The sequence below is a fragment of the Phacochoerus africanus genome, chromosome 10 (assembly GCF_016906955.1).
Source record: "Phacochoerus africanus isolate WHEZ1 chromosome 10, ROS_Pafr_v1, whole genome shotgun sequence".
Lineage (NCBI taxonomy): Eukaryota > Metazoa > Chordata > Mammalia > Artiodactyla > Suidae > Phacochoerus > Phacochoerus africanus.
The window spans coordinates 10,371,982-10,396,945 of record NC_062553.1 but is presented as its reverse complement, the minus strand read 5'-3'; the positions used below and the strand labels follow the sequence as shown (position 1 = coordinate 10,396,945).

The following is a 24,964-nucleotide window of genomic DNA, read 5'->3' as shown; positions in this document are numbered from 1 at the left end:
AAAAAAAATGCAGCATCAGTTTAGATATGGTACCACTATCTAACATTTCTATGTCGGCATGTGTGTGGGGATTAAGGGTGTGGAGGAGAACTGATGCAAAGGATCATGGGGGCTGCAATACTGAGAAATACTGAACGGGTGGTTTTCAAGTTCCCTCACACTAAAACACAGAGTGGCCTGGGCTGCATCATATAGAAACGGACACTCAGTTCTCTCAAAAAGACTGTTCTGGTGTTGATGGATATTTTGATAGATTCGAACTAAAGAATAAGATTCCACAACTATGCCAATAACTTAATAGTTTATTAGTCAGTCAACAATATTACAAATATTTAAAAATTACTTAATATAAATAGTTGGCAGCAAACTATTCCATTACAGAGTTAATTTACCAGTACAACAGACAGACTGGAGATTTAGACACCTGGAAGATAACAATAAAATAAACTAAAATATTTTAACAAAAAAATTTAAGCTGAAGGCGTTTACCTAGTGTTCATAAAAGCATGGGTTCTCTTTTTATTTAGAAAAAAATAAAAAACTGCTTTAACACCCCATTAGGAATATAAAATAAAATCAACTGAAAATATTAATTTGCATATCAAAGAACCATTTATAATTACAATCCAAACACTCCATAAACCACTTGTGCGATTCTATACAGAAACTGGGAATTAGAAACTAGTTGCTTTAATATTACAAAGATTTCAGCTCCAAAAATAATTCAACATAAAATAAACTTTAGCAATTAGTGTCATAAAATTATATATTTCCACATAAAAATACAAAATAATATTAATGACAAGAATATGAAAAATTATTCCAAGTATTTTACTACTATTAAAATAAAATAAAACCCAAAAAAACAAAATAGAAATATGCATGAAAAAAGTCTTTCCTTTTGTTAGCAAAACACTATCCAAAATAACTACAATCATTTACATCAGTACAAAGATTTCTGGATTTAAAAAATAGTTGCAATGACAAAAGGGGTATCTTTTCTGACAGTAAAAAATGACACTGTGGATAAAATCTGCAAAATATGCAATGAAAAAAATAAATTTGCATTAAAAAGGTTTACACTGTTATTTTTTTTTATACAAACATTAGAAACAGTATTGCACATCACAACACAGAATCGAGGTTAGTCAGCCTTCCAAAATGTGTTATATTCAAGTTTTGTAGCATCTTTGAGGAGAGGCTCTGTGCAGCCAGATGCAACAGGGATAAAATATCAAGTGTTTTCCATACACAAATATATAAATGCTAAATGTTTCCTTCTTAACAAAAAGTGTGGATTTTTAAAGTTTTTTTTTTTTCTTCCACAGTCATACTTTTGGGCAGCAATATGAACATTTAGGGAACACAAGTGAAGAAGCTTTGAAAATACAAAAATACAATCAAAATTAATAATTTTCTACAAAAATAGTAAAATAAATATGATCTGTAAATTAAAAAAAAAAAAACAAACTCCAATACAGTGTTTAACAGTTAGGAAATAAGAATGTAGTACATAAAAGGCAAAAAAAAAAAAAAGAGGTAGGGGTGAGGTGGGGGAGGAACAAAAGATTAGACTAACAAACTTTAATTGTAACAGAAATGAAGGTAAAACAAACCATACATTTCTGTCATGTTTACCCAGCGAAAAGGGTGTTCTGTTACATTTCCCTTCATTTCCAATATTCATTTCTGTTTAAGAAGGGAAAGTGATTTTCAACATCTCCAATTATTTTCATCATATAATTTATTTTAGTGTTCATTATTTAATACATGAAAAGGCTCTTCAATTTTAAACATTAAGCGGAAATTATGAAAATAAAGTTAAAAAATCTGCGAAATTAAATACCTAAATAATTAACATTGCAAAACTACTGATTTCTTTTCTAAATTCCAAAAATTGAGGTATAGCAAAGGAGATGTCATCAGTCAAAAAAAGTGTGCCATAAAATAGCTGACTGTTGGAAAAATCTCTCACAGAGATATAAAAATAGTGCATAACAAATGTCAAATGGATCAAGGTTGGCAGGGTTAAGGTTAGAAAAGAATACTCCAAAAATCTGGAGGATCATGGTTAAGTAACAAATAGGGAACATCGACAAATAAATTAGTAAAAAGCTCTTCTGAAAACAGCATCAACTTTAAACATTAAAAACTTGAACCACAACCACAATAAAACAGCAGAGTTAGACATGAACCACATATTTTTACAGTACAAAAAAGCACACCATAGACAACCAATATTAAGATCAACACTTTGCTTACGTGAAGGATTGTCCCAAGGGGCTGCAGGAAGGCAACACCCTTGTAATTTTCTCTCTTTAGAGTCAAGAATCTTAGTTCAGCATTTTTAAAAAACATCTACCATTGTGGGTGCTTTGCTTAGATTGCAGAGTAACTCTTATGTTAAAATATAGGGGATAGTTGCATTAAAAATGCTCTAAAGAGAAAAAATATCACTAATGATATTCTAATAGTGTTCAGTACCAAGAGAAACTCATTAACTATTGCATGTTTCCATGCCACTTTCTCAAAAAAAAAAAAAAAAAAACTGCAAGCAAAGTCATTACCAAAATTCCTTCATCAAAATTTAAAAAAAAGCAATTCTTAACCATTAAGAACAACAATGTTCCATGCAACAGTGACCCCAGTTTAGACAGAAGACCCTAATATACATAAGTCAAACACTTAAGCAAGTTTAAGCCAGATTTCACCATTATCTTTAAGGTAAAATTGAATTTTATGCAACTAGCCATCTGTATATTTCCCCATCTCCATTTTGACTTTATTTAAGTTTACTGAAGTTTTGCATTCTTTGATAAAAGTTCACTTGTTTAAATATGGGCTTTCTGTGGGTCTTACATTTGGTGACTGGTTAGCAGTGTGCTGGCCATCTTTGGTTTATAAAGGATGTCTTAACCATGAACTATCAAAGGGGCTAAAATCAACTTTCTTTAAAATTCTAGTGTTTTTCTTGTATTCAATCTTTTATCTATACTATATCACTGTACATGAATTAGAACCGCACATCACAAAATTGCACAGGGATTACAAATATTACATCCAGTCTGCATAAAATCGAATTCCACTACCGACCAGATCACAAAATGGCTGCACTCTCTAATCTAAAGCTAATTTGCATATTGTACACATGTAGGACATTTTTAAAACTTGAAGTCACAATAATGCATGCAAGTTTGCTTTTTTTAAACAAATTTTATAATTTGTTCATGCTACCTAGATTCAAGAGAGCTTTTTTGAACATTTGCAATACCTCACCTCTTGTTAGTTAATAATTCTAGTGCATGCATATGGTGTATACAGGTAAGTAAACATGCATTTTTTTTTTCTTCACATTCTAAAACTATGGCAGTTTAGGCCATATTGTGCTGCCTGCATTTTATCCGCAATGCAGTGTGTCTCTAACGTTTTCAATCCCGTATTAATAGGTGGCATTTACACATAACACCTATATAGCAGCAAAGCTAATACAGCTTGTGATTAAAAATGTTTAAAAATAGCTAATAAATCAGATTATCTTGAGGTATTATTTCTTGCAAGTCAAAATGGAGAGCAAAAAAATCAACCCTAATTTTTAGTTTATGTATACACTGAAAATAGCAACAATAAAAATAAGCATTTGTAGCAGACATATTCCATCTTCACTATTATTTTGCTACCTTTGGTAAATTACTGGGGCAGATCTTGAAGTTAAAAACCCACGTTTAGAAATAAGTGCACGCTTCACCCACTACATAGCAGCAGACTGTTTGCCCCTACGCAACACATTCTCGTATCTAATTTTAACTTTACATATAAAAATAACTTGGAGGAAATACAAAAAAACATTTTATTTTAACATGAAAATATCACAAAAATTAGTAAGCCTGAGATGTAGGGTTTTGGTGAAAAACAAGAGGCTTGTAGTGTTTTGGCTGCTGATAAAGATGCATGTATTGATAGCTGGGGTGAAAGCAGAAGAATGCACTTATTTCTTCTGCATGTCAGTATCTTCAGACACAGTAAGCCACATGCACCCTTTCTCTCCTTGTTAAACAGAGGCCGGTTTGCTATTCTTAGTTCCAGCGGAAGTGGATCTGACGTGGGCGATCAGCACCTTCCTTTACCAATGGCTTATGGAACTCACGTCCTGCACGAGAGTGGATATTTGCCCAACAAAACTCACAGTAATACTGCAGGCAAGTGACATTGGCACAAAAAAAGGGAGCAAATTTTCCACCACAGCGTGCGCCCTGGCACTCATCACACATCTGGTCATCTAGCACATATGGCTTTACCTCCACCTAGAAAGAGAGAGAAGACACATTCTATTAAATTGGCTTCAGAAATCATTTTAGCAATAATTTAAAATGTTCATACAGCGTTCTAGAGAAAAGAAGGAGTGCTCCATGCCCAGAAAGTAGGCAGTTTCCCAAGGTAATAGCTTCACTACTTAGTAGGGTTAAAACAATTAAATCATTTTGTTCTCGCACTAATCTTTTTATATGTCTCATGTCCATAATTGACCATGTGATTAAATAAGCACACAGCACAGCTTGTTAATTTTATTGTATTTTGACATGTTTTCTTCTGAGAACTATATAAAGTGCATGGTATTTAAATAACTCTGTTTTCCAAAGACATAAAATATTTTAAAAACTATAAATACCAAATTGATTCGCAAAACATTCCACCTTCACTTGTCTTGAAATAACATCTTTAAAATACCTGTGTGTTAATATTTGTGTGTGTGGGGGGTGACTGTGAGTGAAAAAGAGGAGGGCATGGAAGACAAATGGTATTGCATCTGTGTTCTCTCATTCCAGCACCACCTGCAAGGTGGCAGAACCCTAACAGCCACTGATCACAGCAACACTTCTCTACTGCAGGTGAGCACCATGTCCTGCTTGTAAATAACTGGTATTGACAAACCAGAACTGTGGATAATCTTATTAAGGGCATGTCTAGACTTCTGTGAATTTATAAGATATGAAGCCAAAGTCCCACTGTGAAAGCCTGACTCAGTAGAAGATCTCAGACTCAAGGCAGCTCTGAATGCTAAACCTCTTAACCTCAGTTTCTGTATCAGTGAAATGAGAAAAGCAATAGAACCTGCTTCATAGAGTAGTGAGGATTTGATTATGCAAGTAAAGCTTTAAGATAGTGCTTGGCGCATGGCAAATACTCTGTGAACTAGCATTAGCTACTATTAGCTGCAAGAGCCTTGCTTTCTTGCTTGTAATAACTTTATGAAGGAAAGGTTACTGCTTTTGTCAGAATGAATAGTGCCAGGAAGCCTAAGATCTCTGCCTTTCCTAAGGAGAGGAGAGAAAATTGTGTTTAAAATAAATGACCCAACATTTTCTATTTTGAATGTACTATAAATAATATATAATATAAATAATATTTATTACAATATATATTATAACATATATAATAAATAAGAAATATATAGCAGGATAGGAAAGTAATGAAATTATGTTGTTTGTTTTTCACAGTTAGGGTTAGGATACACATATTTTATGTGTATTACACATTTTGTTTTTTCTGAATTGTCTATATCTTTTGTATATCTTCCTGCTGGTGCTCTCTCTTTTAAAACCATAAGTTCTCTTGGCCACTTAAAGATTTTTAAACTTTTTTTCCATCGACTTTGGATTCTTAAAATGATCTTTGACACAAACGCTAAAATTTGTATGCTCAATCTTTATCTCTCAATTTTTTTCCTTTATGGATTCTATCTTGATTAGCAGGCTGCTATTTTTGATTCATTACTTTCATCATTATAACCAGAATTAAGGAAAAGCATCACTATAACCAAAGAGTAGATCAAGGCAGAGTGACAATTACTGGATTTCATTTCACTAGAGGATAAACTCCACGAGCACAAGGACCTTGTCCATTTGCTAACACTCAGTACTCCCTGCCTGCAGCACATCCAGCACAAATATTTGGGTAAATGTCAATTTACATATGTTTTCTGGGTTTCTCTTTCAGGGTTTTTTCTTTCCGTTATCATACAGTTTTAAGCAAACTGAAGACAATATTTCTGCTTTGTACTTCATTTCCATAACATCTCATAAAATGTCATGTGCTCAGGAGTGACTTAATGTAAAACTATTGAATAACTTTTACAAAAGCAATGATTTCAATTATTTGTATTTTTAAATTCTATATATTTTATGAAGCTAATTTACTTAACTCGAAATCAAAACTTCAGAGCTGAAAAACCGGATTTCAAATTTATGATTTTAAACACAATCAAAAGCTATTTGTGATTAATAAAAATCTCTAACAATTCTTGAATGTGTGAAAGGGAGTTTCGCTGCTTCTCGACTATTCTTATTTTCCACTATGACGTCTTTCCCTTTCACTTCAGAGGCGCTATCTGTGATCCTCTGTCATTTCATAACTAACAGAATAATAAGCAGCCAGCTTGAAGTGTAACACAGTTCACACTTCAATAACTATCAGAGGTCATAGTGAATTATACCCCTCATGCAATAACACACAAAACTAAAATAATTTACACACTTGTGGTGATTATTCTTCACAGCTATCATAAAAGCTATCATAAAAGTGTTCATAAGCCAGTTGAATATGCAATTTTAATTCCCTTCAAATAAGGATTACCAGTCATAAATTTAAATTTAATGTTTTAATGGTTTAATAACTATATTCACATTAGAGGTGAAAGTTATAAAAATTAATGTTTTAATGTTTTTTTGTATAAGCAAAATTAAGAACTTGTAAAATAGTTAAGACTCAAATTCCTTCAAATAAAGTTCAAAACTTACCTTAGGAGCACATTTCTTAAAAAATAAGCTTTTCTCTCAAGTAGTTTAATGTCTTTTTAAGGAGGTGAGTGTTTCTCAACTCGCTTGCTTTGCAATGAGGTTTCTCTTTTAAGAACCAAAACTCTGCCCCAAATAATTGGTCCTCCACTACCATTTTGGAAACAAAGAGGTATGAGATATGACGCTGCAACAATCTTTTCCCCTCTGCTTCTGCATATTGAACAACTACAGTTACATAATGTATAAATAACTTCATCTGTGACCCTGTCTCCTCTCTGCATAAGTTGGGTGTTAGGCTAGATCAGTGGTCTAAAGCATGGCTGGACATCAGAGTTGCCCTGGGAGCTTTCTAAACCACTGCTGCTGGACTCTGTCCCAGACCAATTACAGCAGACTCTCTGGGGGTGGGACACAGATGTCAAGGTTTGTCTAAGTTCCCAGGTGAATTTAATGTGCAGTGGAGGCTGAAAACCACTGGATGAGGAGAGTGCTAAGGTTCAAATCAGTTTAAAAAATTTTCAGAGTATGTCTGAATAAAAGCTGAGTCCTTTTCCTTGGATACTTACATTTTTTTTTTCTTTTTTTGGGGACAACATTTTAATTAACAATGCAAACAAAAATGTCACTTTGCATATGTGAACTGAATTTATGTTGTACTTCTTTTCTAAATGGTATCATTTGATAATTAAATTGGTGACTACTTCCAGAGTCCATGGTCCAGCCAACTGGTATGAGTTGACCAGCTCCCTTACTCCCCAAATAGTCTTCTAATATAAAAACACCCTCAGAGAAGAAGCTTCAAGAAATTGCTACATTGGGAAAATAAAAACCCATTCAAGTTAGATTATATTGGATATAAAAAAGTCAATTTACCTCACATTTTTAGTATATATTTCCTCTGTACTATAAATGTAAACATGATTATTCAGGAACTATTCATAGATTTTAGTATGAAAGGGATGTGTAAAGAAAATAGCTGAGTTTTGGTCACTCCTTTCTCCTATTTTGGATTATAACTGGCATTAGAAATTATTCAGCAGGGCAGCTTTCAGTTACCATTCATAAGACTTCCTAAAAGCTTTTATTGTGACGACCTAAGCAATGCTACTAAAGAGTAAATAAAGTTTAGGACGATCACCTTATGTGTTTAGTTTATTTGTATATTTTGCCTACTCACATATTTGTTATTGCATATATTTAGGAAAATATACACAATGTGTTTTTATTTTATATTTTACAATAAGTGAAAAACAAATAACACTTAACAGTCTCAAGCTCTGTGCTACATATGTGAATTCACTTAATCCTCAAAATAACTGCGACAGAGATACTATTACTGTTTTCCATTTTATAAGTGAGGAAAAAAGGTGTAAAGAGGGTTAACTTGTCCAGGGTTATGGAGTAGATGGTGGAAATGGGATCCCAGGTATCTGGCTCTAAAGCACAAGTTCTTATAACAAGCTTGTCTCCATGGTCAGAAGGACAGTGAGACCTTGTCAGCTGATACAATTTTTCAAAATGCCTTTAAAATGACATTTTGTATATTACACCTAATGTTTAAAGTCTGGTCAGGAATTTTACATTTAGAGATATTCTGATATAAAACTTCACCTCTAATAGCTAAAGGAGTATTAAAAAATGAACACTCATTGTTTGGATTATATTTACTCTGTAGGGTAGTAGGCTTTGGATCAGCACCTTATTATATAGGACTTAGTGGCTTTCCAATATTCAACTTACACGTTTATCAATATCACCGTGCTGAAGCTGAACGAACCGAGCACTAATGGCAGCAATATAGCTCTGCTGATTGGAGAAAGCAACTCGACCAGCACCTTTTGGATATTTCAGCTCAGGATCTGTATCAATTCCTGCATAACAAACACCACCATACAGCCGGTCCATGATCATAGCAAGCTCCACTTGAAAAGGAAAAGAAGTTCACATCAAATGAGGGAGAACACAATAAAATCAACAATTTTTAAGTGCCTTTTTTTTTCAAAGACAGGCAAAAGTCAAGAGGATAATGCTCTTTTCTAAATCCAATCCTTCCTCTCCTCTTGTACACTAGAGCCCATCTGTTTTCACTACAGAAGAACTGGACAACTCAACTGTCTATTGGACAAGCCACAGTGATACTCAGCAGACACTGCATCACTCAATGTGTTCAAAATGGCACTCCTGATCTTCTGCCATCTGATTAAACCTGTTCCAGTGAGTTTTTGCTGGCTCGCTGAGCAATGGAAAAGGTGAAGTTGCTAACTCAAGACCCTCGGCTTCATCACCTCTATTTCCTTTTTAACTCATTGCACATGCAATCCCGTGAACATGATTTTCAAGACATAACTAGAATCCAATCCATTTGCCTCCATCACTAATATCCTTTTCTAAGGTATTATTTTTCATCTAGATCATGGGAATACCTTATGTCTTTGTTTCTGATCCCCGCCCTCTCCCTCCTACCTGACTCAGTTTTATTTTCATAACGAGTGATTTCTCTTAAAAATTTAGCAGATACCAATGACTAAACTGAAATTTCTATTTCAGAGCTCTGGATGGTGGCACAAGCTGGCTTTCAAGACCAATACCACAATCTTCTTTCCAACCTGCTCTTTCTCTAGCATTCTTTATCTTCTCAATAACAGTACCACTGTCTACCAGGTAGCTCAAGACTAAAGGCTGAGATTTAGCCTTTGCATTTACCTCATAAGTATCTGTGTCATCTGTTCACTTGGCTCTTCCACCACTTCTATCACTCACCTAGGCCACCATGATGTGTCTCTGGGACCGCAATAACAGACTCGTTCTTAAATTGGCCTACCTAAATCTACTCTCAACTCAACCCCTCCTTCCACGAGTCATCAGCTAAACTGGTTTTTAAAAAATGCAAGTTCCTGTTGTGGCTCAGCAGGTGAAGAACACAGTGTCTGTGAGGATATGGATCTGATCCCTGACCTGGTTCAGTGGGTTAAGGATCTGCACTGCCACAAAGTGCAGAGTAGGTAACAGATGCAGCTAGGGTCTGGTGTTGCTGTGGTTGTGGGGTAGGCTGGCAGCTGCAGCTCTGATTCGACTCCTAGCCTGGGAACTTCCATATACCTCGGGTATGACTGTAAAAAGAAAACAAACAAATAATGCCCCCTCTCCCCCATGCAAATATGATCATGTCTCTCCTTTACTTAAAAACTCTCACTAAAAAATTTTTCTTAAAGGGGGAGTTTCCTGATGTTCTAATGGTTAGTATTTGGGCACTTTCACTGTTGCACCTCAAATTCAATCCCTGGTCTGGGAACTGAGATGGCAACCAAGCTGGTATAAGTCATGACCAGAAAACAAACAAACAAACAAACAAAAAAACCAACCTAATAAAACCTCTTCATTGGTTTCCCTGTTCTGAGAATAAACACCAAACTAGCTATTTGACTTGCATGATCTGACTCTTATTTACTCTTTCAACATCTTCCAGTGTCTGCCCACTTGTCACACCCTGGGCAGCACCTCTGGACTCCCCTCAGTCCCTCCAACACACTCTGCTCTCCTCCCCTGAAGAGCTTCAAATATGCTGCTCCTTTCGTCTGAAACATTCTCCTCACAGTCCTCCTCCCACCCAACCCTGCTCCTTCTCTTCAGTCTGTATGTGTCAGCTCTAATCCAAGTATCGTTAAAATATCCGACGACATCACATTTCCTTGCTATACGCTCTTCGGTTCCCTGCGGTCCTTCTTTGTAGTAATCATGTCTCTAAGTCTTTACATGTGTGAGTAGTTCTTTACCATCATCTCCTACACTGGAAGAGGATGTGATGGAAGGTTCCCACACTTCACAAGGGCACAGCGTATCATAAACCTTCCTTGTATAGTGGGCATTTACATCTATAATTATGTTCTCATATGACATTTCTGGTAGATCTCTGGTTCTTGGTTATTGATGAACATAAGTTCACCATTTACTTATCTAAAGCACCATTTGAGAAGTCCCCTATTTTTTCTTCATATATCAGAGTCATCCTACATAAACAGATTCCAAATTCTCGTATCTTAGAGAGTTATACTTAAAAGGTCATAAGTATTTGAGTGGATTCTTCTTGTAGAGTCCATCTGGAGTTAGCTATAAATATTGATAGATGAGTACCAACTCTCCAGGTGCCTGATGCTCTCAAGAACAGTTCTTAGAATCTGTCCCAGAATTCTCTAGCAAGCCACTATTGGAGCAAGAGAATCTGCCCTTTGCCCACCCAGTTGTGCCATATATACAATAGGTACCAAATATTTACTGAATCAATTCATCTTTAAATAACGTTTTTTAAAAAACAAAATCTGTTAACATTATACTTACCAGCCCTTAATGGCCTAGGAACACCTCCAACAAAAATTGTTTTTCGAGGATCCAAAGGCTGAGAACCATCCATCACAAAATCACTATCACTTAGATTCCAAGGACGGATCTGAACCTATGAAAAAAAAATGACATTACTATATTAGATCTTACTCCTTTAATAGCTGATGAGTTTCATGCCAATTAACAGTGGTGCTTTTTTGCTCAAAATTTTGGATAGATGGATTTGGGAACAAATTGTTAATATTTTTCATCTAGCTACTATAAACTATTTGAATTTTTTTCATATTTTAATTGTACTGTTTTTTTATATTTAGTCATATACATTCTTTACATATTCTATATACAAGTTCCTTTCCAGATAAGTTATTTGAAAATACTTTTATTATTCTGTGAGTTGTCTTTTCACTTTCTTGATATTTTTTAGCCAATATTTTATATTTTACTCCAATTGCATAGAAGCACAAATTGCTGCAGGTTTTAGGAAAAAATTGCTCTGTTGCAGATGAATTTTCCTGTCCAAATTTTATCCCATTCTTTTTTTTTAAAGTATAATTGAACTTTTAACATAGCACTTTATTTATTTATTTTTTCACTAACAGTTTTTGGAAAACTTCCACTTGTAGCTTAAAGTCTGAGTCGTATTTGCTTACAGGTTTGTCCTTGATGGTAGGGCTGGAAACACACAGATAGAGTTTTCCATCTTCTTCAATACAAGCATCAATTAGTGCCTGAACTGAGCTTTCTTCTTGAAAGAGAAGGAAGGCATAGCCTGTAATAACCATTAAAAATGAGGCAATATGTCAAGGTAAGTGATTTCAGCCCAAATTACAGTACTGTTTGGAAAATACATGCCTTTGGAAAAGGAAAAAAAAACACAAAACTATAAAATAGGACTAGAAGTGTTATGCTTTCTGTAGGAGAACACAACGGCCTATGAAATACCCACAAAAACAGATACTTGGCAAATTAGCTACTTACTGTTTGATAAGGCGCTAGGAGCTTTGCATGAATTATTTCGTTTGATTCTCACAATAAGTCTTTGAAACATTATTCCCAATTTATAGAAAAAACCAAACAAACCAAAATACCATGAGGTATCAAGTGGTTAAATTACTGGCCCAAAGTCAGTCACATAAACAAGTAATTTGTTGATTAGCCAACCCTACAGATCAGCCCCACGGTCTCCCATGACACCGTCTTAAAGAATTTGGCAGGAGTAACCAGTTGAGCATAGCAGGGCTGAAGCTTCCTTTAAATGCCCTCAGGGCAAGACAAGTTGAAGAGTAAACTCTGGACCCATGGGAAGAGCACATGTGGAAAGGCCCAGGAATATATATATATATATCTGTAGATAGAGGGAAAATTCTGTAATCACCCTGACAACTTCCAAAGGACAGTAAGAAAGCTTCTTTAGGGAATTTGGAATAAAACAAGTTTCTTCTTCTTCTCCTTTTTTTTTTTTGTCTTTTCTAGGGCCACACCTGCGGCATATGGAGATTCCCAGGCTAGGGGTTGAATAGGAGCTATAGCCATCGGCCTATACCACAGACACAGCAACGTGGGATCTGAGCCGTGTTTGTGACCTACACCACAGCTCATGGCAATACTAGATCCTTAACCCACTGAGTGAGGCCAGGGGTCGAACCCACAACCTCATGGTTCCTAGTCGGATTCATTAACCACTGAGCTACAACAGGAACTTTCTCTGAGATGGGTCAGAACTTTTAAATCAAGCCTCAGGGTGAAAGAGCTACGGAACATGTCTTTTTTTTTTTTTTTTCTTTTTCAAACAGTCTGGAGAAAGAAAATGTTTGCAGTTTGGATCCAAGTTCTTGCTTAGATTCCTGTAACTTTTGGAAATATGCCCTTCTTGCTTTTCTTGTAACAACCAACCGTCAATCTTTAACCAAATACTATGTATGCCGAAGCAGGCAGAATAGACTTTGTTATAAAAAGGAGGCATCAACATTTGCAAGTTTACTATTATGGGATTATTCCCAGTAGTGGGTAACTGTAAGTGACCTAAAAATACCACTTTTCGTTGTCAAGATTTCTGTGCAAACAGAGAGCCCTGTAATCTAGTCCCAATATGAAGAAGTCATCAAGCAGACCAAGCACGTCTGTTCCATTAAACAATGAGAAGTGTGGGGTCATGTTTTATTAGAAATTCAGAAAACACAGCTTATTGCCAACAGTGGCTTTTAATGCCTCAAAGGTCTGATATGACGCAGAAAAAGTTCTTCATTTTAATAAAATTATAATACCTGATTATATAAACAAGGCATCAAACCAATCTACATGAACAGAACCTCCCAAAGGTATGATTATACAAGATTAAAAACACATCTTAGGCCTTTTTAATTGCTAGAAAAAAATGTAAATAGGCTTGGAAAAAAAAAGACTGCTTTTCTTTATGTGAAGGCTTTAATTTTGATGTAAGCTAAAGTTTTTCAAGTTATAATTGTTTTGTAATAATTGAGGGGCTATAAGAGTAACTTACTAAAATAGTACTGAAATATTTTATTTCAGTTGCATCCATGGCATTCAGAAATTCCTGGGCCAGGGTTTGAACCTGTGCCACAGCAATGATAATGCCAGATCCTTAACTGCTAGACCACCAGGGAACTCCCTAAATTCGATTTTTTAATGTTAAGTTTTAAGGTATTAAATTTTTTTTTTTTTTTTTTTGCTTTTTAGGGCCGTACCTGCAGCATATGGAAGCTTCCAGACTAAGGGTTGAATCGCAGCTACAGCTGTAGGCCTGCACAACAGCCATAGCAACACAGGATCCAAGCTGTGTCTGTGACCTACACCACTGCTCATGGCAACACTGGATCCTCGACCCACTGAGCAAGGCCAGGGGTTGAGCCCACATCCTCATGGATACTAGTTGGATTGGTTTCTGCTGAGCCACAATGGGAACTCTGATGGTGTTAATTTTTGATATTAATATTTTAATATTGCTTATTTTTGTGATTATTAGGGAAGAAATGTTTATATCATAAAAATTAAGCAACATGGCAGGTAAATTATGATCTAGACAAGGCAAGCCATTAAATATTAAAATACCCTTACCCAAAATACCATTTAATAGCTCTTTAGAATTTATTAGAGCAAACTAATATTCACATAGGTTGAACTTTATTCGCTGCAAAGGACAGGTATGTATTAAGTGTGGCTCAGTATCCAAGTGCTCAAGTCACTGCCTTAATTACAAGATAGAATCATCAACTGAATAATTCTGCACCACTGCTTTCTAAACCATGGAAAATGATGAATAATGACAATGACAAAAATGATTAAAAGCTTAAGATTTAGGAACATTGGTCTTTGACTACAATTAACTATATATATACACCAAAATACTCTGATGTTCTGGTGCTTTTTTTTTGGTTTGTTTTTTTTGTTTGTTTTCAGTTTGAGAAAAGAAACAACTACCACAGAAACCACAGTAACAACAATAATGGCAGCAAGAGAAACAGAGACAGCAACTACAGTGTTTCATTAAATTAGTGCCTATTTTTCTAGGTTTATTGTTCACCCTGTATGTGACCAAGAGACCCATGCAGAAAAACATGTATCTGTCTTGACAAAACCTAACTCTAACTGCTTTCAGAAGTGATACCTCAATTCCTGCCAGGAAACCTTCTGAACAAATTTTTCATCTCTATGAATCACATGGTATCTTTCAGATTTAGGTCAAAACTTCTCAGGGAAGATTTCTCTTACTTATTTCAGGTTGAAGGATATACCATCTTATAGTATTTATAGTTGTTTATATTATTTATTGGGCAACTCTCAATCCATGAATTACTGAGACTATAAATATAAGACACAGTCTGACATTAATAAAGCAATCACATACTGTAAAATTGTTAGAACTGTAATACTGCAGCTATGAGGAGGGCTATGAAGGGGACCGTGCTAGGAGGGCCCACCATAGGAGGGTCTGACCTCATCAGGTCAGTTCTGAAGGCCTCTCACCAGCAATTGATATTTAAACTGAGATAAACAGGGGATGTAGAGATGAAGAGACAGGGGAAGGCTTCGGGCAAAGAGAACACCAAACATAAAAGTCCTCAGGCAGGAGAGAGCAAGGCCAGTTTGCTGAGCTAGAAAGTAGCAAGAAAACCTGGGAGAAGAAAGGGATGGGGAGGGCTGGAGGGCAAGTGATTTTTGCCTTTATACTAAGCGAGGGGTTTTAAACAGGGAGCAAGGAGTAGCCCCATCAGATGAGTTTTCAGAGCTATTACTCTAGTTATTCTGTGGGAGAAAAACTGGAGAGAGCCAGAGGTGTGGACAGACTAGTCTTATGCCTGAAATAGTCAGAACAGGGGAAGATGGTAACTGAGGCAGGAACATTAGAATCCAACTGGAATTTCATTGAACACTCAGTAAAATGAACATGATAAAAGGACAGGACCATGCCATTCTCAACAACAGATTCAAATTAAGCTACGAAATGAACATATACATCAATATGGAGGTAATTTTCTCTCTAAATTAAAGATTCAGGATTTCCAAATCTAGTAAATTCCAAAATCATGTGAAAATTTAGAGTATATGGAGAGATGTCTGTAGCTTTACCTAGATTCTCAAATAGGCCTGGGATTCATAATCCCTGCTCAAAGAATTCTGTAAATAAAGATCTTAAGGTATTAAAAAAAAACAAACGCTACATTATTCCCTTTCTTTAAAAATCTACAAGAATCAGTAATGGAAGTTTTATAATTTTAATGACAAAAAGTAGAGATGGCCCATATAATTTATCACCAGAAACCCTTAGCTATTTTTTATTTGCAAGTAACTCTAACATGTTCCTTCTCCCAGATCTACTGGAGTTTTTTCCCAGTCTTGAAAATCCACTCAGCCATAGAGTAATAGTGTGGTTTTTTTGTTTGTTTCTAAAACTGTATTTTAGAAAATATAATTAATTTTAACCTATAATTAAAGTTATTTGATACTCAAAGTATAGTTAAGACTAGTCTTTCAACCTCTCCTTTCTTTTATTCACTTCAAAGAATCTTCCATTAGCAATCTGACTGACTGGATTCCTGTTTAATTCTCTCCCCGTGCCTCCTTGCTCACCGTGGGCAGGGATCTTTCCTCTTCCACTGACAGTGGCGGCACTGCTTTGCTCAAGTGAATGACAGCTCAATTTGTGATTCTTGCACTCTGGCAATGGGTCCCAGCAGTATTCTAGCAATACGTAACCAATACAACTAGGCATCCTCTTCACTTTTTATCTCTTTCTGTAATCAGGGTTTTTCCTTAGCATTCATTTTCTCTATCTAAATTCACCAAGAGTATATGCTGCTCTTTTGTTATCTGCTATTATGTGGAACATTTAGGTACATCTTGCAGCATTTAAAATATTCTTAGGTTTACATTTTATTCTCACTTAACACATTTCTTAATTTTACTGAGCGGAGAGACATCTTTATGTTTGTACCCAAGTTACTTAGAATATTTGGACAGAGAAAATACACATACGTTTATTGATACATGAGCCTTTGAAATCATTATACGATAATTATAGAGAATGCATTAATAAGTCTTACGATTCCTGACTAGCTTTCCAGTGAAAGTGGAATGGTTCTTAGAGCCATTCTGCTTCACTTGATACATGTTACCAGCCTCTACAAATTCCTCTATTAGTTTTTACAGAAAAATGTCCTCATAGTCAATTCTAAGAGAAAAGAGAACACAAAGTAATTGATATTATCTCTTTTGCTCTCATATAACTTATTCCCCAACAAGTATTAGAAAAAAAAATCTCTTACCTTTTGGTGGAAAATAGGACTTGCTTTCTGCTTTATGAGGCCAATCTACCACCAAAGGCCCAAATCTTCTGAAGCTAGCAGTTATTTCATCTTAATAAAGTACAAAAATAATGCACATTAGGAATTAGTTTTAATGATTCATTCTAAAAATCCGGTATTTCATATGCTTTTTAAAGACAATATTCTAAAGCACCAAAGAGCCTAAGTAGAACATAAACAATAGAAACATATCTAATATCCTCAAAAAATTATACATAAAACCTAACAGCTATTTTAGTCTATATTAGCTGTTAATTTTTATGTATAAGTATATATATACATAAAACTTAATAGCTGTTAAGTTTTATGTATATATATTTACACATAAAACTTTATAAATGTATATATACTGTTTTATATATATATAATAGCTGTTAAGTTTTATGTATATATATTTCCTTATATATATTAAGTTTTATATATCAATTTATATATATTTTCTTTTTAGGGCTGCACCCATGGCATAAGGAGGTTCCCAGGATAGGGGCTTAATTGGAGCTAGAGCTGCCTGCCTGCACTATAGCCATAGCAGTGTGGGATCCAAGCCGCATCTGCAACCTACTCCACAGCTTATGACAACACTGGACCCTTAATCCACTGAGCAAGGCCAGGGATTGAACCTGCAACCTCATGGTTCCTAACTGGATTCATTTCTGCTGTGTCACAATGGAAACTCCTGGTCAAAATATTTTTTAAGTGGCACATTGGTTAAAATAATCAATTCAGTATGACTTCTAAAATTTTATATATTATATGGATACTAATGGATTTACAGTATACCAAATCATATTTATCACTGGCTAGAAAAACATGCCAACATTATACCAAGTTAAATAGAGATCCATTACTGCTTGATAAAGTAAAATCTTATAGGAAAAAAGGTCTGCTGAAACAAGACATGTAAATCTCTAATACTCCTAAATATACTAGGGTCTGATAACATGCCAGTTACACAGGTCAAATCCAATCACATGTTCTACATTATTTCATCACATGGAAACCTTATTATACTAACTTTTACATAGAGTAAGTCTGTGAATATTTGAATCTAACTGAAAAATTTCCCCAAATGTTGCAATGTATTCTCTAGTAGTAAGTCGTGAATGAGTGGCAAACTTCCCACAACCTCACAGATATAGTTTACTTCAGCATTTTGATCTTTATGTTGAATTATTTTTCTTTTGTTATTATTATACATGATAATTCTTAACATATGTTTATTAGTTTTTGTAAAACCTGAATTTCCTGTTTATGTTCTGTTTCCATTACCCACTTGGGTTTTATACTCTCTTTCCTACCTGTTTCTAAGAGCACATTTCCCCTTAAAGAGACTGAATTTTTGACTGTCATGCATTGCAGGTGAAGCTTCATGGTCCATAACCTTTAATTCATCATGTGTGTATACCATGTGCATGTGTGTGTGCGCATACACATGTGTGTTACAGTCATGGAAAATGTTTTAAGTTTTATACAAATATATAAAACAAAAGCTTTAATGTATTTGAATATGTTCTCTATTTAAAAAATAAGTGGGATATGAAATAAGTGAAAACCTTATAAAAATGCTCACAGTAACGAAAGATATAAAGAAACTTAAAAAAAAGTTATTTGTTCAATTATCTATATTTCAACAGATGAGAAAATATTTAAACAGAGATGGACATCCATTTTAACTGAGAATTTCTAGAGGTAAAAAAACTATATACCCCCATTCACAATACATTTTAGATTTGGATTTTTTAGAGCCCTAATCCTCATTTTACCTTCATCAATATCTGGAGGAAGACCACCAACAAAAACTTTTCGAGAGAAACGTTCTATTCGCTCTCCATTCTGATGAGCTGAGTAACATGTGGGTGAATTTAAAACACCAACTTGATCATTGTGGCCGTCATCCAGCAAGCCATCATCTATTGGAAAAAGGGAAGAACGACCTAAAATATAAGAACAAATATAACTTGAATGTCGGATCCAAGAAAATGATAAATTGAAGTTGGGCATAAAAACAGCAACAAATTTGAAGGCTTAAAAATGAAGGTGACATAGGCATAATCAATTAAGCAAAATTCAGAGAGTTAAAAGGTTTAATTATCTGGATTCAAGAGAGAAGGTGTCTGAAAAATGGTTTAGAAATAAGCATAGTCATATGACGACAATTCTATCACAAACACTAGATCATTTCAATTTTTTATAGAAAGCAGCAAGAATCTGATGTATGAGGGTGATTAGATTGGTGGCAGAAAGAAATGGCACAGACAGTAGATAAGACAATAAAAAGCCATTTGCAGACTACAGTAAGTAAGGGCAAGATCACAAGTGATACTGGCATATAAGACCTTGAATTAATTTACTGCATGTGTGTCAATTATATGAGAGGGTAGAAAAGGCTTCTGCACATGTGCAAAACAGAAAGAGGCATCCCCTCTAAGAGTTCAGTTCCCATCTGAGCCCACCCTTCAGGGGTGTGCCCTTGTATAGGCATATCCTGTATAATCCTCTGTAGTAATCCTGATGCTAGAATCTGTGGGGATTAAAAAAATAAATAAAATGACCTAGTAAAATATAGTTCCCTGCTCGCAAGAAGTATACATTTAGAAAAGATCAGTTCTATACTTATAACTACGGTAGATATTCACAAGAAAGCAAGAAAATGCTGCAGAGGAAGTATGTTGGAGGAAGGGAATAATGTGGGTAATAAATGGGTCATTTTTTTAAATCCCCAAGTGAAACTGAATAGCATCTGTGGTAAAAAGGGAAAGGGAGTGGTACTTACTGAGGGTGTTAGAGAAGATAGGATATTTCTAAGTAGAAGTATTTGTAAGAACATGGATTTTAAACAGATTTTTCAAGTGGAAGGAGAAATGTAAGAGAAAGTAGGAAAAATGAATTTATTTAAGAAATAAAGAGTAGTCAAGGTTGGCTGAAACATATTTGAATCAAGGAGAATAAAAGATAGATGTTAGAAATAAGAGTTTGAAGTTTATAAGACCAAAAACAGGGAAAGATCATATTTGGTATAGGAAACAAATTATTCTGCAGATTCAAACTTAAGTAAGATGTTCTGAAAGACACCCATGTTCACTGAGTAACTCTGTCTTTATTTAGCTTTTCCCAAACTATTGCTATCAAGAGTAAGGACCAATGAAAAACAAATGTCAATATTCTTTGTGATCAATGGAGAAAGAAAGCTCTTCAAAATACAACTATTTTACTAAAAATGAACACCATCAAGTTCCATCAAAAGTAATATTAATTGTGAATAACTGATTCCATCCCTAGCCCGGGAATTCCGTATGCCACAGGTGCGACCATAAAAGAAAAAAGAAAAAAAGAAAAAAAGAGAAAAAAAAAGAGCTTCTTAGGCAAAGAGATAAATGATTATTTGAGGAATTCCCATTTCAGAAGAAACCAATCTGAAGCACCATCCATGAGGGCACAGGTTCAATCCTTAGCCTTGCTCAGTGGGTTAAGGATCTGCCATTGCTGTGGCTGTGGTGTAGGCCGGCAGCTGTAGCTCTGATTGAACCCGTAGTCTGGGACCTTCCATATGCCATAGGTGCAGCCCTAAAAAAGACCAAAAAAAAAATGCCAAATGCAATGATGAATAAAATCACTATGTAAGCAATGCCACAAACAGAGGTGACCCAAAAATGATTTAAATTTTTTTAATATTGTAGTATACTCATTCTATATTTTAACAATTATTCTACATTACTAACTATAAAAATATTCTAACTATAAGTGCTATAGTTAATAACTATCAAAAATCTATAATCTGTATGTCTGAAATCTATTAACCAAAGTTCAGCTGCACAAAAGATGTAATGGAAATACTAGGAACATATCACATAACTGGCTATACTAACAAGAATCTTCATTGCTGGAAAATCATGACCACTTTCTAGAAGATCTAAAAGCTATAGAGTCAAATATTCATTAAAAGAGGGGTTAACTGGAGTTCCCGTTGTGACGCAGCGGAAATGAATCCGACTAGGAACCATGAGGTTGATGGTTCGATCCCTGGCCTTGTTCAGCGGGTTTAGGATCTGGTGTTGCCATGAGCTGTGGTGTAGGTCGCAGATGTGGCTCAATTCTGGCGTTGCTGTGGCTCTGGCGTAGGCTGGTGGCTACAGCTCTGATTAGACCCCTAGCCTGGGAACCTCCGTGTGCCATGGGTGTGGCCCTAAAAGGACAAAAAGACAAAAAAAAAAAAAGAGTTAACTGAATATATATTATCAACAAAACTCTGTTTATTTTTCTAATTATCCTTCCCTACAACCCAAATTAATGACTATAAAAGGAGAACCACTAAATAATTATGTCTTCCATGTAGTTATTTAGACATATTTTCGAAGAATGATACATGAAAATGACTGGCAATGAAGGTAAAATTATTTGTGTTGAGAAAAGTAGAATTTGATCATAAAATGATGTGGACTAAACAACAATATTCAACCAAAATTAAATTAACTTTCTCCCTCTTTGGTATGAAACTAGGATACACTTTCAGGTTTTTACACCTGAAAAAAATGAAACTGAATGACAATGAAATCACAAGATATAATGTGGGATGTAGTAAAAGCTATATACTTAGAGGAAAATTTCCATACTTAGAAAAAAATTTATACTTTTTAAATGCATATTAGAAAAAAAGCTATGCTTAAAATACATAATCCTAGTTCTACCACATAAGCTGAAAAAGAATAACAAATACAAAGAGAGTACGGTCAAGGAAATAAAACACTGAAATTAGTGACTCAGAAAACAAATTAACACACAAAAAAATCAATAATGGCAAAAGTTGCCTCTTTAAAAACTTAAAAATAAAATCAGTATCCCTCCACGCAAAGTTTATCAAGTTCACGAATAAAAAAAGAAAACTAAAATTACCAATACTAAACACCAAAAAGGGGACATCAATCAACGTAGAATAAATTTCTTAACTTGTTTTGTAACCCTGATATTAAAACCTGACAAGAGTATTATAAAAACAGAAAACCATACATGAATATCCTTCATGGAATAGAGGCAAAAATCCTAAAGAAAATATTGACAGATTGAATCCAGAAATATATAAAAATGGAAAACACATCATGAGTAAGTGGGGTTCACCCCAGGAATGTAAGATTGATTGACATCTGAAAATCATTACTAGAATTCAATACCTAAAAAGGAAACAGAAATACTATACAAACATTTCCACAGATGTAGGAAACACATCTGATAAAATTAACTGCTATTCATGATAGAAAAAAAAAAACCTCTCAGCAAACTGGAAAAAAAATGGGAATTTCCTCAATCTGATTAAAAAAATAAAAAAATAAAAAACCCAGAGTTTATAGTTTTAATGATTAAACTATCAAACGTTTTCTCTCTGAGGTTTGGAAGGATGTTCACTCTTAATATTCTACTATTCCATATGCAACATTACACTGGAGGTAGGACCAGAATGCAGTAAGATGAGAAAAATAAATTCATGTCTCAAATATTTGCAAGGAAAAAAGTAAAACTGCCTTTATTTGCTAAGAACATAATTGTATATGGAAAATTCAAAAGAATCAAGGAAATAGAAATAAATGCATTTAGCTAGGGAACAAATAAATGCAAAGTCAACTTATAAAAACCAGTGTATTTCTAAATGACAGTAATAAGCCATTGGGAAAAAGACAAAAGTATTGTCATTCTGATGCCATCAAAATTCGAAAAATGCCTAGGAATAAATTTAATAAAATATATGTAAAGACTTCTATATTGAAAATGGCAAAAATCTGCTGAGAATTTTAAAAGACCAAAATAAATGCATAGGGAGAAGACATCAACAAGTGAGATGCAAATTCTCTCCAGATTATCTTATTTATAGATTTAATATGATTTCATTCAAAAATCTCAGCATGCTCTATCTTCTAGAAATCCATAAGCAACTTCTATAATTTATGATCAATCAAAGGACTCAAAACATTAAAAAAAAGTCACACTAAAAATAAGGTCAGTAAATGTACATTACACTGCCCAATTCTGAGATATCTAGTTTAGCTACAATTAAGACTATAACACTGATGTTACTATAGACACATAGATAAATAGAACAGAACAGAGTATAGAAATAGAACCACACATACACATCACTTGCTCTTTCTGAAAAGTACTAGTGCAGTTCAATATGGAAAGGAAGATTTCAGTAAACGGTGGTAGAACAATGGAATCCAGTTGGGGGAGGAGAAAGAAACTTGATCCCTATTTTTATACCATACACAAAATAAATTTAAGAAAGATCATAAATTTAAATGTTAAAGTTAAAAAAAAAAGCAAAGTTTCTAAGTATTTCTTCATGACATTTGGGGATAGGCAATAATTCCTTAGGACCAAAATGCACTAATGTGAAAGACAACAACTGGACTTCTATTAGAATTAAATATTTTTCTGCTTATCAAGATAGAGTGGTAATATAATGTAAAGATAAGCAATGACTACAAAATTGGACAAATGTAGAACTCCCATAAATGAAGACAAACAACCCAATTAAAAATGGACAAAAGACTTACACTGGCATCTTACAAAAGAATATAATGGAATAAGTTATAATCATATGAAAAGGTACTTCAATATCATCCTTAGTCATTAGGAAGATTCAGATTAAAACCATAATGAGATGCCATTTATACATCTATCAGCATGGCTATGATTAAAATGCTAACAACCCCAAATCAGTCTTATACTCTGCTGGAATATAAAGTTTGGTGAACTACTTGCTAGCTTCTAATAAAGTTAAACATAGACTTTATCTTATACTCTGCTGGAATATAAAGTTTGGTGAACTACTTGCTAGCTTCTAATAAAGTTAAACATAGACTTACTCTATGAACCAGCAATTTCACTCTTAGTTATATGTACAAAAGAAATCAGTGCTTTTGTGTACACACACACACACACACACACACACAATTAGAAAGGGAAAAAAAATGTTCGTGACAGTTTTATTCATAATAGGCCCCAAAGACAAAATAACTCAAAATGTCCATTGATAGGGAAGTAGACAAATTGTGGTATATTCATAAAATGATTTTAGTTACCAATAAAAAGGAATAACTACAGATAATAATTTCTCTTGTATATAATTTCTATACAAAGAAATGGTCATTTTATAATTTCTCTTTAACTTGAGATTGAAATTTATAAATATCTAATGGCAAGTACTTATGAAATTTTAAAAATGTTTTCTTTTAAAAGAAGAGCTGGAATGGTTGTTTCTAAGGCACCTGCCACAAGAATTAGTGTTTTTATTTTTCCATATAAATAATCTTAAAGCTGAGATTTCCATGATGTTAAAACCAGCAACAGACAAACACTAGGGATAGATTAGCAAGCCCCATAGTCAAATCAATTTTAAATAGTAATTGGGATTGCACCATTTGAAGTGGTGGGTTTTTTTTTTTTATTTTAGAAATTATCACTTGATCTTGACACCAAACGCTTCATTTATATTATCTATATATTATTATGAAATAAATCCAGTTTGAAATTGTTGAGTCTGCTACATGGCAATAATGATGAGATGTCACACAAAAATGCTACTCCAGTGATTTTAACTAAAAATGTGGGCACATGCACCCTTGTCTGTATGTAATGATATACATATACATGTATGCATATATACATATTACAGTATAATATACATATCACAGGACATATACATAGTATAGGATATACGTATGTACATACATGCATGCATATAAATATACATATATACAAATGAAAGGCAAAGTAAAACTTTGTAACAGGAAAAGGCAAAAATAGAAAATATGAGAAATAACATAATGTAATATGAAAACAGTTAACCGAGATTAGAGTAATCCCTTTAGAGTTCTTTAAAGGATTTATAACTAATGGGATAGTTTTAGACAGAAAAGAGTAGAGGAGAAAAAAGAGGTAAAAAGCTTTAGACTATATTTGCTTGAGCAAAAGCACAGAAACATTCCAAAGGCTTTATTAAGATAAAATTTAGAAAAAAAT

General features: G+C 34.2%; 1 protein-coding gene across 12 annotated transcripts in view; it reads right to left on the bottom strand.

The window, feature by feature from the left end:
* Window positions 1–282: 282 nt before the first annotated feature.
* CPEB2 (cytoplasmic polyadenylation element binding protein 2) overlaps window positions 283–24,964 on the bottom strand; it is a 71,159-nt gene continuing 46,477 nt past the window's right edge. For 8 of the 12 annotated variants that reach the window (XM_047799376.1, XM_047799378.1, XM_047799372.1 and 5 more), the window contains 6 exons: window positions 18,718–18,888; window positions 16,916–17,005; window positions 11,783–11,901; window positions 11,130–11,244; window positions 8,535–8,716; window positions 283–4,301 (listed from right to left, as the gene is read on the bottom strand). In XM_047799376.1, coding sequence (XP_047655332.1) covers window positions 4,074–4,301; window positions 8,535–8,716; window positions 11,130–11,244; window positions 11,783–11,901; window positions 16,916–17,005; window positions 18,718–18,888 — 905 coding nt within the window. In that variant the 3' untranslated portion in view covers window positions 283–4,073. Of the gene's footprint in view, window positions 4,302–8,534; window positions 8,717–11,129; window positions 11,245–11,782; window positions 11,902–15,823; window positions 16,822–16,915; window positions 17,006–18,717; window positions 18,889–24,964 lie in introns of those variants that run through there. The other 4 variants (XM_047799374.1, XM_047799375.1, XR_007137583.1 and 1 more) reach the window with 3 other exon arrangements.